This window comes from Nilaparvata lugens, unplaced genomic scaffold (genome assembly GCF_014356525.2).
Source record: "Nilaparvata lugens isolate BPH unplaced genomic scaffold, ASM1435652v1 scaffold6566, whole genome shotgun sequence".
NCBI lineage: Eukaryota > Metazoa > Arthropoda > Insecta > Hemiptera > Delphacidae > Nilaparvata > Nilaparvata lugens.
The window spans coordinates 1765-15961 of NW_024092316.1; the positions used below are offsets into that span (position 1 = coordinate 1765).

A 14197-nucleotide genomic window follows, 5' to 3' on the forward strand; every position below is an offset into this window, starting at 1 on the left:
AATCTTTCTCCACAGCCATTACAACGTGGACCGCTCATCCCATCCCCCCAAATCTCATCCAATTAAATTCTCGACAAAAAATTGCTCTCATCTCATTTTTCGCCGGTTTTCCGGTGAGCGAAAAACCATGAGTTTTGAGTCACACGGCGCCACAATATTATTTAACGTCTCTGGATTTAGTTTGTACGGCTTGATAGCAGCGTTTAAACAAACTGTCGTTTCCTGAGAACCAACTTCAAATTGCGTTATTTTCGGCGGCTAGACTCCAGGGAATGGAACGGTCTCACTGAGTCTCAGCTTAGATCTCTGATAGTAGACGACCAACTTGCCAAACATATCCTCACAGCTGGATCGAGTTCATGAATCCGCCAACCGTCTAGCCGCCGAAAATAACGCAATTTGAAGTTGGTTTCAGGAAACGACAGTTTGTTTAACGCTGCTATCAAGCCGTACAAACTAAATCCAGGAGACGTTAAATAAATATTGTGGCGCGGTGTGACTCAAAACTCAGTGGGTTTTCGCTCACCGGAAAAACGGGCGAAAAATGAGATGAGAGCAATTTTTTGTCGAGAATTTAATTGGATGAGATTTGGGGGGATGGGATGAGCGGTCCACGTTGTAATGGCTGTGGAGAAAGATGGGAGAATAGCGTTGCCGATTCTCTGCCTTGCCACTGCCTTCTATAGAAGATACCTGGATATCTGATGTAATATTAAATGTCCATTCTTGTTAAAAATTATCAATTATATATTTATATCTACTTATATGTATATCTTCCAGAGCGTTAATCAATAGTTAATCTAATCGACTTTAGTTAAATGTTTATCGGCTAATAAATATATTTCTATTTCTATTCCTATTGAGTTAAAAATATATTGGAGGTCAAGGCAAGTCCCTAATCAAGCAGTAGATGAAAAGATATACACAATATATTTCTAAAAAAAATTTATTATAGATAGATAGATAAAGAATTTATTGATACTCATACAAAAAGCACAATTACAATAACAAAAATTCAATTGGCATGGCACATGCCGTCAGCCAGAGTTGGTAGTTTATCTGTATCATATCATATCAATTTTTTGATAAGCTGATTTCTCGAATCAGTTCTAAAATAATTATTTCGGACAACATCTTATGCATTCAATCGCTCTGAATGGAAGCTATCAATGTTAGAAAAGAAAAATTCATCATCAGACCTTAGCGCATCATATAATTATTCTAAATGGCAGCAAGACTTCTCAATCATTTACCTAATAAATACATTCAGTTTGATTTGCAAGTATAAAAATGAGAAAGAGAGACAAAAAAATGTATATAACTGTATCTCTAATTACATAAATTACAAGAATTCTACGGTACTATAAATGTCATGGGATATAACCCTCATGTTGTTCTTAGTAATTGAATTCTGAAACCAATTGCTCCCGATACTTCAAAGCCTCGTCAATATAGCCCACCAATCTTTTCCAGTTTTCACCATTCAGGTATCTAAGTATAGTTTCCTCTTCTATAATCCAGCGACCGAACCATTTCATCCGAAACTCTGCCAGTGCTGTGCATCGACCCAAGAAGTGTCCTCTATGTCCCTGCTATTGCAAAGTGAACATATATAGCTGTTGTCATTCCTATCTACCCTGAAATTCAAAGGTAACAGGGACCCTCTCACTCTGAATATCAAACTGATAAAACGTCTCTTGTTTTCGTCATTAATATAATCTCTTCCTATTGTATGCGACGTTGTTAGTCTCTGATACATTGAGTGGAACTGCGAAGTTGCGGCCCTATTCCACCAAGTTTCTATCAATCTGTCACGTATCCGTTCAATGTTAATTTCACATCCATTTCTCCATAAACTCGGCTGGGTCACTGGATCAATCCAGTCCATATTGTATTGCATGTATAAATGTTTCCAATCCTTGTATCATCCACATTTGCTTTGAGTCATCAATTTTGTTATTCTTCCTGTGAATCTGAACTCAGGTAGGTTTATAGTCTTTACTATATACTTCACATTCATTCTCAAAGTATCTAGCCATAAAACGTCATCCCCACTCTCCAGATACAATATATAATCAGGTGTGTTCATTGGTAAGCAAAACAGTCTTTTAGGAAAGTATCTATGAAAGCATTCTAGTTGCTCTCTCTATTGGTACCCCCATTCCTCTGCGGCATATGTAACCGTGACCTTGCTCACCGCATTTTAATACAGCCTAATTTAATATCAATAGGTTGAGAATATTCTAATTTTAAAATTTGATGTAGAACGTTGTATTACTGATACCTTACTGAAAAAAACCAAATGACAGCGAACAATAGATATTGGAATTCTTGGAACTGGCTTAGCTTAAAGTTTGTTCGTTTCCAATGTTCTTGAACTGAAAAGAGGAAAAGAGAGAGAGACTTATGGAATTTGATTGAATAAGAGAGAGTGAGAGAGAGAGAGACGTAACAATTGGAAAGCCTCGCAGAGTTCAGTGTTCAGTTGTTTGAGATATTGTTGTTGTTTCGCTCAGTACATGGAAGTTTGTGTTGGAAAGTTGGACTTAGAAACTCAAGCCTGTAAGCTCTAAGCACTAGGCTACTCACAGGTGTTAATTCCTGTTTCTCACTCACTCTCTCTCTCTCTCGCTTTCAAACTTTCCTGTCGTTTCGCTCTCTTCTTGTTCATTGTTTTACTGTCCCTACCAGCCTGTCTCACTGTATTGATCAGTTGATGTGGCTGACATTCTGGTTACAGGGACTTGTCTTGTTATGAGAAATTGTTTTACTTTATGTCTCCTGTCTTTTTCAAACAATCATGTTATTCAGGTCTGCTACACTTCGATCGGAATATGAGAAAATTCCATGAAATCGCATTCATAGAAAGACATTTACTTTTTGTGTAGTTGATAAGTTGATATTGTGGTAATTATTCATATTGAATGAAAAGACTAAGAAATTGTCAAAAACCACAGATTTATTGATACTTAGAAAGACCGGTTTCGGTTATTATACCATTGTCAATCTCTGATAACTGACATTATCAATGATTGAATATCAGAGATTGACTATGGTATAATAACCGAAACCGGTCTTTCTAAGTATCAATAAATCTGTGGTTTTTGACAATTTCTTAGTCTTTTTCATTCAATCGAAAGACATTTACTTATTCATCTATTTCCCTACCAAGTGTTCTCCTCAAAAACCGTTTGGTGTATTTTTACACCAGAATATATTATTATATGTCAGCAGCGTTCTAATCTCAGTATTTCAAATTGTACAAGAGTTTTTTACTTTCCTTGCCCTATTACCATAGGTGAGGAAAGTATTGCTTTCCGAAAAAAATTAAGGTACCCCAATTTCTTAATTTCTATACGTTTGAAGGTCCCCTGAGTCCAAAAAACTGGTTTTTGGGTATTGGTCTGTATGGTGTGTGTGTGTGTGTGTGTGTGTGTGTGTGTGGTGTGTGTGTGTGTGTGTGTGTGTGTGTGTGTGTGTGTGTGTGTGTGTGTGTGTGTGTGTATGAGTGTATGTACGTCTGTGTACACGATATCTCATCTCCCAATTACGGAATGACTTGAAATTTGGAACTTAAGGTCCTTTCGCTATAAGGATCCGACACGAACAATTTCGATCAAATGCAATTCAAGATGGCGGCTAAAATAGCGAAAATGTTGCCAAAAACAGGGTTTTTCGTGATTTTCTCGGAAACGGCTCCAACGATTTTGATCAAATTCATACCTAAAATAGTCATCAATAAGCTCTATCAACTGCCACAAGTCCCATATCTGTAAAAATTTCAGGAGCTCCGCCCCATCAATGCAGATAGAATCCCAATTATCAGGCTTCAAATACATTGAAACAAAAAAAATCAAGTGGAGTAGATTGAGCATGAAAATCTCTACAATTAATGTTCAGTAACATTTCACCTAAAATTGAAAATAAGCTTTAAATTCGAGAAATGTGATTATTCAATTGCAAATTATGTTGATTCTTAAATCATTCACTATGAAGAGATAGCAGACCTCATGTGTGTCTCCAGCGTTATTACCCTGTCACCAGCTGGCTCAAATCACTGAATAGTAGACTTGAGATGCGCGGGAACACTAGCGTCAGGTGATCAATTTTCAAGGAAAGTTGTGTGAGTGCGCCACACCAGATTTTTGTATTATATGGTCAGAAAATACAATGCAGATGAGAGTGGAATGCGCTTGTTCGTGGCGCATAAGTCTGTAGGCACCTTCACAATAATTGGACTTGAGTGGAGGAAGATTGATAGGACTAGATCAGGAGTGATACTATTCGAAGTGAGCGTAATGAAAACAAGATGTTATGGATAGAATGAATAGAGAATGCATTAATTTATTCAAATGCTAATTAATAATACTATTATTTAACGAAATCCTAAATAAATGCTGCAAATCACCCCGAAGACTTCTGCTACTGCAGACTTGACAACAGGGTTAACAGCTAGGTGGAAATTCGATGAGAACTACTATCCAAAAATTAGTTGCCAGCCCGGGAATCGAACCCGTACCTCCCAATTGCTAGTCTGGAATGTTTTCCCTTACACCAAACTGACAATATCTGGATAGCAGCGCTCATTTTATACGAAGCCATAGCGGCCAACCAGTTATAGATAGAATTAAATAGAGAATGCATTTATTCAAATGCTAATTAATATATAACTATTATTTTACGAAAATCCTAAATAAATGCTGCAAATCACCCCGAAGACTTCTGCTACTGCAGACATTGACAACAGGGTTAACAGCTAGATGGAATTCGATGAGAACTACTATCCAAAAATTAGTTGCCACCCGGGAATCGAACCCGTACCTCTCAATTGCTAGTCAGGAATGCTTACCCTTACAACCAAACTGACAATATCTGGATAGCAGCGTTCATTTTATACGAGCGTTTTGTACGTCTTACAAGAACAAGTACAATAGGAAAGAAGAAGAAAAAATCTGGTGTGGCGCACTCACACAACTTTCCTTCCCATTATGAAAATTGATCACCTGACCTAGTGTAAACGCGCATCTCAGATCAAAGATCTGAGCCAGCTGGTGACAGGTCAATACGCTGGATACACACGAGATCTGCTATCTCTTCATAGTGAATGATTGAAAAGAATCAACAGTTTGCAATTATTGGATAATAACATTTTCTCGAATTTCGAGCTTATTTTCAATTTTAGGTGAAAATGTTACAGGACATTAATTGTAGAGATTTTCATGCTCGATCTTTTCCACTCGAAAGATTTCGTTTAAATTATATCTGAGACCTGATAATTGAAAATCTAAAATCAAACTTCGCATAGATGGGGCGGAGCTCCTGAAATTTTTACAGATATGGGACTTGTGGCAGTTGACATAACTTATCAATGACCTTTTTAGGTATAATTTTGATGAAAATCGTTGGAGCCGTTTCCGAGAAAATCTCGCAAAAACCCTGTTTTTGACAACATTTTCGCCATTTTAGCCGCCATATTGAATTGCATTTGATCGAATTGTTCGTGTCGGATCCTTATATTGTAAGGACTTAAGTTCCAAATTTCAAGTCATTCCGTTAATTGGGAGATGAGATATCCCATAGATGATATACACTCATACACACACACACACACACACAACACACACCACACAAACACACACACACACCACACACACACACACACACCACCACACACCACACACACACACACACACACCACACACACACACACACACACACACACACACTACCCAAAATCACTTTTTTGGACTCAGGGGACCTTAAAACGTATAGAATTCAGAAATTGGGGTACCTTAATTTTTTCGGAAAGCAATACTTTCCTTACCTATGGTAATAGGGCAAGGAAAGTAAAAAAGAAGAACCAGGAGTAGGTGAAGAAGAACAACAAGAAAATCTAGAGAAAGAAAAAAGCAGAAAGATCTAGAACAAGAACTAGAACAAGGAGAAGAAGAAGAAGAAGAAGAAGAAGAAGAAGAAGAAAAGGAGACGCTACTAAGCTAAAGCACGTCATGTTGATTGTGTGAGGGCGGAAATTGCTTCGGCTGAATGGCAGTGTGCGAAGGAGTGGTGGTGGGGGGAAAGGGGTAAGATGAGGGTGAAGATGAATGGCTTGAATAAGGAAGAGTTAATAAGTGAAAAGGACAGAAAAATGAGAAGGAGGTGGAGGAGAATGAGGAGTTGAGGAGGTCGAAGAGGAAGAGGTGGAGGAGAAAGAGGAGGACGATGTGGAGGAGGAGTAGGTGGAGAGGGAGGAGGAGGAGGAGAAGGAGGAAAAGAGGTAAATCTATTATAGAGATGAACGGCGGATAATTTGGAAGCAAGGAAACGATCGGATTACATCGGCTGAAAGGAGAGCGCTGATAATAAAGAGGAGTTAGTGCTGTGGAGGATATAATAGAAGATGGGAAGGCGAAGGTAATGAGAATATAGATGGCAGGCAAGAAGAAGAGTTTTATAGTAGTGGGATAGTATACTAGTTAGTAGAATAGAATAGAATAGAATGACTTTTTTATTTATGTTGGCGTGGCGAGGTTTGGACAATATTGTCCACTCTACCACTCAACCTCGTCGTTAGCAAACAATACAATACAAAATATGCAGAGATAACAATAAAAATTGAAGCAAGAAATGACAATAAAATGTAATAAATATGAGTAGCACAGAATACAGCATTGCTGTGTTAGTAGTGAAGAGAAGTGGGTACAAGGTGGAGTTGTGGTTCAAGAAAATTGATAAGGAGAAGAGGTAGATAATGATATTGATAATGATTGAAATAGTAAGTGAGATTGGATGATCATCAATTTATTTGTTTATTCATTTATTGGATTAATGGGTGGAATGAATCAGAAAATGGAGTAAAAACAATAAGGCCCGGTTGCACAACAGTAACCGTGATTAATTTCATGTGAACCAATCAGAGAAGGCGTTTTTGAAAAAACTGATTGGTTCTCGTGGAATTAATCACGGTTAAAATTTAACCGGCTGTTGTGCAACCGGCACTACTGCCCCCTGTGGTTTGGGGGAGCTTTGAGTCGATCATCGTACTCAAGAATGTGTTGAAAACCAGAATTCACCCACAGTATCCATGCTTGTCGTAGGAGGCGACTAAAATGGATCTCAAGGCAATTCCAGAAGTTGCCTTGCCTTCAAACCACGGGATCTGCCCCATAAGGGCAGTATCGGAGGGGCAAAAAGAAAGACCCAAGAGACCAGAGATGGGCGAAACTCCAGGCACAAATGAGGGTCAAAAGGCTGAGTCGAGGGTGGCCGGGTGCCCTAGAGGCAGTTTGGCGTCCCCTATCTCAGCGGAAAGACCTACAAAAAGGCCAGGAGTGGAACTCACGTAGTTAACGAGTTTGTGGGTGGAGAGGCCAAAACTCACCACTTCTCAAAGAAGGGCAGCCATTTAGGCAGAACATCTTGACCCTGCGATGTTTCGGAGCGGCAAAAAGAAAAAGCCCAAGAGACCAGTGATGGGTGAAAAACCAGGCACAAATGTGGGTCAAGAGGCTGAGTCAAGGGTGGCCGGGCGCCCTAGAGGCCGCCCGTTCCTCAGCGGAAGGACCTACAAAGAAGGCCAGGAGTGGAACTCACGTAGGTCACGAGGACTAATCAGTCTGAAGAGACTGCCATGCATATCACACTGGATCGCAACATGGATTGCAACCAAGTGATGAATGGAATGTTAGTATAGGGAAAAACTTCTGGTTCTTATAAAGGACATAGGTATTGGTTTTCCTAACTAACATACTACTTGGGAGAAAAATAAGCTTCTGTTGACGTGTGGGGTTCTTTGAACCTTTGGATACTTGAATCCGTCCCTTCAAAACAATAAACAGTATCTTAGTGTGTAATTAAAATATGTGGAAGTGGCACATAACCTAGCTACATTTGTACTGTTGTATAAATTAGAATTGGAACCGTCTTGGGCGTAAGCCTGGGTGATAGTTGTATAATTCTGAATGATTGAATAAATACACGTGTGGGGCTCTTGAACCTTTGGATCCTTGAGTCTGTCCCTTCAAAAACAATAAACACACAATGAACCGGCACTAAAATTGATAATGAGGAAAGGAAAAAACGAGATTGATAATGAATAATTAGCAGAAGCCAGAATCGAAAAAGTAACCTAGAATCGATAAACCTGAAGTAGAAGAATTTAGACGAGGAGATGTAGGGTTACGAAGGAAAATGAGGTGGAGGAGGAGGAGGAGGAGGAGGAGGAGGAGGAGGAGGACGAGTGGGAGAAAGAAAATAGAATGAGGTTTCTGATAAGTTAGGTACCTGGCCTTTAATAAGGCGAGCACACGTCATAGGCTCCTCTTATAATTGAAATTTATGTGGCAAGAAATAAGTGGTAAGCAGACTCTAATTAAAACTATCAAGTTGAGCAAAGTGCACTCGGGAGATGACACTCTTGGAACTAGTTGCTGCAACTACCTTAATAATAAAGTCGCAAGTTTTATTAGCAGACAAAGTTTAGTTGGCAGGTAATTTGATCACATCCGCCGCCATCTATTTAATACTGAAATTCAAATTGAGGTTTCATTCTGAACACAGCTCTATCTAATTAGGGTGGAGTATGCTGTTATGATTTATTCAAATCAATTACTCTTCTCCGATTGAATATTCACCATTTGAATTTATTCCAGTCATTTTACTTATTCAATGATCTTTGAAATCACGAGCACGATAACTTTGTTAGTTGAAAATAATATTGGATTGTTCAATTTGTATGTCTATCTGTGTTACGGTACTAACCAATATTACCGTAAAAATCAGACTATAGATTATTCATAAATCAGCTGTCTAGTGGACTACTAGTAGTTCTGTGAACACTAGACCTCACGCAGTATTCTCATCCACAAGTACCTGATTGAAGCTATAGACCTTATGGAAATACAGCAATAGACTGGCTTCTCCACACATCTGTGTAATCACTTGTCAGCTGATTTATGATGAATGATTCTACAGTCTGATTTTTACTCTTATATTGGCGTATGAAGGAGGCTCCTTTTTCCTTTTATATTATCCTTGAAAAGCAAAATTTCCAAAAACCTTGTACATACGTCGACGCGCAATTAAAAAAGGAACATACCTGTCAAATTTCATGAAAATCTATTACTGCGTTTCGCCGTAAATGCGCAACATATAAACATTTGAACATTAAGAGAAATGCCAAACCGTCGACTTGAATCTTAGACCTCACTTCGTTCGGTCAACTACCTGTGTTAATCAGTGTTAATCACTAATTTTACATGTGTAAGTGACTGATTTTGGATGAAATTTCCTTGTTAATGACAATAACTAAATTTGTGTTCACACTGAACAAATGTTCGACAAACATGTTTGTTGTAAAAGTTTGTGCAAATTTTATTTTGTTTGACAAAAGTTCGCCTGTAGCCAGTGTAGACGCGTCACCAAACAAAATATTTGAAAGTGGGAAGAACAGGTTTTATGTTTTACAGCTGTCAGCACTGAAAATGTTTGGAAAAACAGTAATTTTTTGTTTGACAAGCAATGACTGTCCAAACTTTTTAAATGTTTGTTCCTGAGCTCATGGAAAAAGATGTTTGCCGAACATGTATGTCGAACATTTGTTCAGTATGGACATGGCTAAGAGCCTCATGATTCTCACACAAAATTCGATCAGATTTCTCTTAATTAGCGTATTCTCCATGTACAGGACACTCTTATTATGATATAGAAGATACTCGAAAATGTAAGTAAAATAACAAAAATTGTTACATTTCAGGTCCCTAAAAACCTTCCAGTTAAATAAGGTTCTTTGAGAGCGTTGACAGATCTCATTGAAGACTACTTTGTTTCTCTTGATGTGAATTTCCATTTGGAAAGTAGATAGTTTTTCGAATTACAGAGGCAGATACAGCTAGTAGACATCAAACATTGAACACTTTCTTCAACCTTGCTTTTCTTTTGTTTTTGAATGTTTTGATTGTTGGTTTGCAGATCCACGACTCGTCGTACGGAGGCAGCAGCTCGGAAGGCGAGGACGAAGGGGCGGGAGGCGTGGGGGCGGCAGGTCGAGGGGCGGAGCAGAGTGCGGCAGCCAATGCGCTGCTCTATGTTGGACTCGGTACAGTCGCCATCGGATTGGTCATCGCCTTTGTTGGCACCGGCGAAAAGGTAAACTATTCATCACAGTTCAATTCTAATTGACCCCATTGTATTGGGTCGATTGAATAAAAACTAGGATCTAGTGGCTACCAACTAGCCATTAGTTCTAGCTAGTCAAAAATTGAGTTGTGCTAGTTCTAGGTAGATACAATTAGGAGTAATCAAATTTTCTGGAGAATTCTCTGGGTATGATCGATGCAACATCACGTGAGATAATGCATGAACAAGCGTGTAGATAAGAAACAAAATCTGCAATGAGCCACAGGAACACAAAGCGGTTTTCAGACGTACCTATATAGGCAGAGCAGGAAGCTTAAATAGGCAGGAAGGAAATTAGCTTATTAATTGGCGTTCGTGGATCAGTTGATAATCCAGCTTCCTTCCCTGCCGACTGGTAAGAAAACGCCTAATAAAAACTCTTCCTGTGGCTTGGCCCTTATTCTCTCACAAGTGCTGCTAGCTTTGTATAGATTTGACATCCCCTTTACGGCCGTCTCAGACCACCGTGGCCTTCGGAGTCTTCGGGCGATGTAATACGTATCCCAGCTTATTATTTTCGATTACAGTTTGAGCTGGGGTCGAGTGTCATTGTTCAGCTCAGAACGCAAGCAATGTCCGAGATACGAAGCGACGCTACGTTGGCAAATTCAGCATTAGCGACGATTATGTAGATTATCCAGATACGCGACTATGCTACGCCGGTTTGAAATGGGCAGATTGATTAATATTGGGAGATATGTCCGCGACGTCTTTTGGAAGACGTGGTTAAAGCTACGATGTGAACGGCCTTCCCCCAGTCAACTTCATACTCCAATCAAATTTATCTATTGTGAGATTCTCGATGTAAAGTCAGTGGAAATGATAAGACGACATAGTTGCCAGTTTTATTTTCCATCTCCTTCTCTAGTAGAGAGGAATCCCTCCCCGAGTTTTCAGATGCTGCAATGTCTGTGTATCTCTGCTCACGTCTGCATGGAGTCCTTCGAGTTTTCCTCAGTCTGCCTGTAAACGTCAGTCTGCTGCTGTTTTGCGTTGGCTTTTTATACCATCCATAATTTTTATGTTTATGCAATATTTTTTCTGGCTGACTTCACTAGAAACTAGGCAGGTTTCACTGTAATACATATTATTTAATATATATTATTTTTATGATTCATACATAGCCTTCATTGATTGTATTGTTTTCAATTTGACAAAATAAATTTGATTTGATTTAAGACTTGTGGGAAATGTTCTGAGTTTTGGTATGACTTTTAGGGCTTCAAAACTCTATTTATTCAAATGAACATAGTTTTTTTTCAAATTTTGGGCAATAGATAATTTGTTTCAATTGAAATTCAAGGAAAAACTTAGTTTTGGTTTGATGTTTGCAGGGCTTCAAAACACTGGAGCTTCGCCTCATCGGTCCGACACTCATCTTCGGCGGCCTGCTGTGCTGTCTACTGCGCATCCTGCTCTGCATCTGTCCGTCGCGGTGCCCCTTCTGGGGGCGGAAGGGTGGGGGCGGGAAGCGGAGGCCTCCCGACCACGACTACTACCGCCATCTGCCCTATCGGTCGCGGACCGCTAACGACTTTCTGCTCGCCGAACCACCGCCTCCGACTGTCACAAACGCCTCCAGACAAGGGGGCGGCGACAAGAAACGTGTGTCAATTGTGCAGACGCCTGGTGCCGTCGATAGGAGGTCGATTATCGATTTAATACTTCATAATAGTCGATGAAGCACAACTTTTACTATTACAAAAGTCAACTAAGTGCTTCTTTTAAGGGTTTGATCACATTGAATGCGTATATGTGCAAGTGCAAGCTTGGTTATGCATGACCAAGCATGCAGATGTGAAACAAAATCTGGAAAGAGCAATAGGAACACTCACACTGAACGCTTGCACTTGCTGGTTGCGTTTAGTGCGAGCAGAAGTCACAACGCGTTTTAGTGTCACTTTTCAGATTTTGTTTTTCGGCTCATGCATGATTCATACTTACTTACGTTGAATATAGATATACTTACGTATACGCATTCAATGTGATCACACCCCCAAGAATCCAAAATACAGCCACAAAAGAAGATCTTGAATTGAACTTTACTTGAAGTAAGAATTGATAAACACTATTACTATATGAGACAACAATTGATTTAAATGTTCAACTGGTATCATCACCTTCAACTGACATCTATTACCTTTTTATCACATTTTGTACAAATACTTAACATGAGGAAAGGCACAACAGGCTCATGCCCAAAACTGTCCCATTTCCAATTTATACTATACTGTCCAAATCAAAATGTTGGTTATGTCATTTTCACTTTCAAATACAATTTACGCTCTTCAATACTCAGATAAACGAGCAAATTTTGAATCAAATAGTTACTATTGAGTAATAGAGTCGGGAATCAAAAAACCAGAACAGTAACTTAATAATTACCGTACCGTATTCAAAAAGTCCAAATATTGAATGAAACTAGAAATTTTTGAGCTAAAAACTTCACACTTTACAAAAAATCACAGCAATTTTATATGACATTTCCTGAAGTTTATAATTTTTATAATTTTTAGTTTTTCTGAGGCAATAAATTCTTTTTTGAATTTGACCTTGACTTGTGTGTTGTAGGCCACCAAGGTCGTCTTCAACATGGCGAGGAGGAGGAGGGGGAGACCCACTGCACGCAAGCGACTCAGTTGAGCTGCTGGAGCTGCGCAGCGGAGTGGGTGGTGGGGGCGGTCCAGGGGGTGGAGCGGGGGGAGCCTCGGCGAGCGGAGCGGACCTGCATTCGGCGAGCAGCGAGGATAGTTTCAACGAGTCGCTGGCGTTGGTCGAGGCGAGCGAAACGCGCAAACCTCGCGATGAGCGGCTCGCGAGGTTGAAGTCCACGCTCACATTCCAGGTAGGTCTACTGTAACAGACCCTCAAACAATAAAGAATTAATAATGGAAAGATGGTAATGTAATTAATAGATTAAAATCCAAAACGTCTCAGGCCCGCCACTTAATAGCGTCCCAAAATCCCAACATATGATAGAATAGAATATCTTTAATCTTTATTAGCCTCAATGTACCTAGAATACACTGACATTCTAGGTACATTGGCTTCGATAGAACATCGCATTGTGACATATAGAATGTCCTCATCCGATCAGCTGTTGATGAGAATGAGCCAATTAGAGAATATTTTAGGAGTCGTATTGGAATGTTGGAACGCTTATCAGTGCTTGTCAGTTTAGAACAGCTCATATTTTTCAAACCAATACACTCCTGCTATAGTGAGATCCACGTTATAATGGCAGTGTAGGAAGAAAGGAGAAAAAAGGGTTGCCACATCTCAGCCTGCCACCAAACAGCTGATACTGTTATATCTGATTAATTTAACTGTTCATTATTGTTGAAAATAGTTAATCATATTTTATTTGTCAAGAAAATATATTTTAAAGATGTAATAATAAATTTTCATGATTGAGATGAAATATTTGGTCAATTAGTTGAATTTTTACATTGTGATAAACGATGTGGCAACATCGCAAAGCGTGAAAGAGATAGCGCCATCTGCTTTGTCGAATGATAGACAAGGATAGCAAAAACATTGCAAATCACCACTGCCATTATAACGTGGACTCACTATAGCTACAAATCATTTATGAAGAAATTTATGTTTTCGGGCTATCAAGCAATCACACCCTAACCCGAAGTGGTATAAATAAATGTAAACCCTCACTCCGTGATAATTATTCACTAAATATATAATTTTATAAAATTTTATAAATTTATATCACTGCAAAGTTCATGAGTTCTAATACACATAACAATATCAATTGGGCTACTACATCCTAATCTATAAAAGTTCCAACAAGAAAAAATTATCAACAGAAAATCGAAGATATAAAACCCTCAAAACATTTTATTGGAAGCCTTTTGCTGTAACGACACAACAATGTATGACGACTCCTGTCCTGTTGTTAGTAGTCACCCTTAGGCTCAACTCACACTTCGCGACTCAGGTCGAGAAGAGACTCGACTCTAGTCGAGAGTATGGTTTCAAAATGGTGACAGTCGCGGAGACTAGAGTC

General features: G+C 39.2%; 1 protein-coding gene across 1 annotated transcript; it reads left to right on the plus strand.

Annotated features, from left to right (window-relative positions):
* Window positions 1-7430: 7430 nt before the first annotated feature.
* LOC120348957 lies at window positions 7431-13021 on the plus strand (the record flags this gene model as incomplete). Its single annotated transcript, XM_039445294.1, has 4 exons — window positions 7431-7496; window positions 9970-10146; window positions 11511-11821; window positions 12748-13021. Coding segments are annotated over exons 1-4 (828 nt in total), but the record flags the coding sequence as incomplete, so codon positions are not given.
* Between the last annotated feature and the right edge of the window lie 1176 nt (window positions 13022-14197).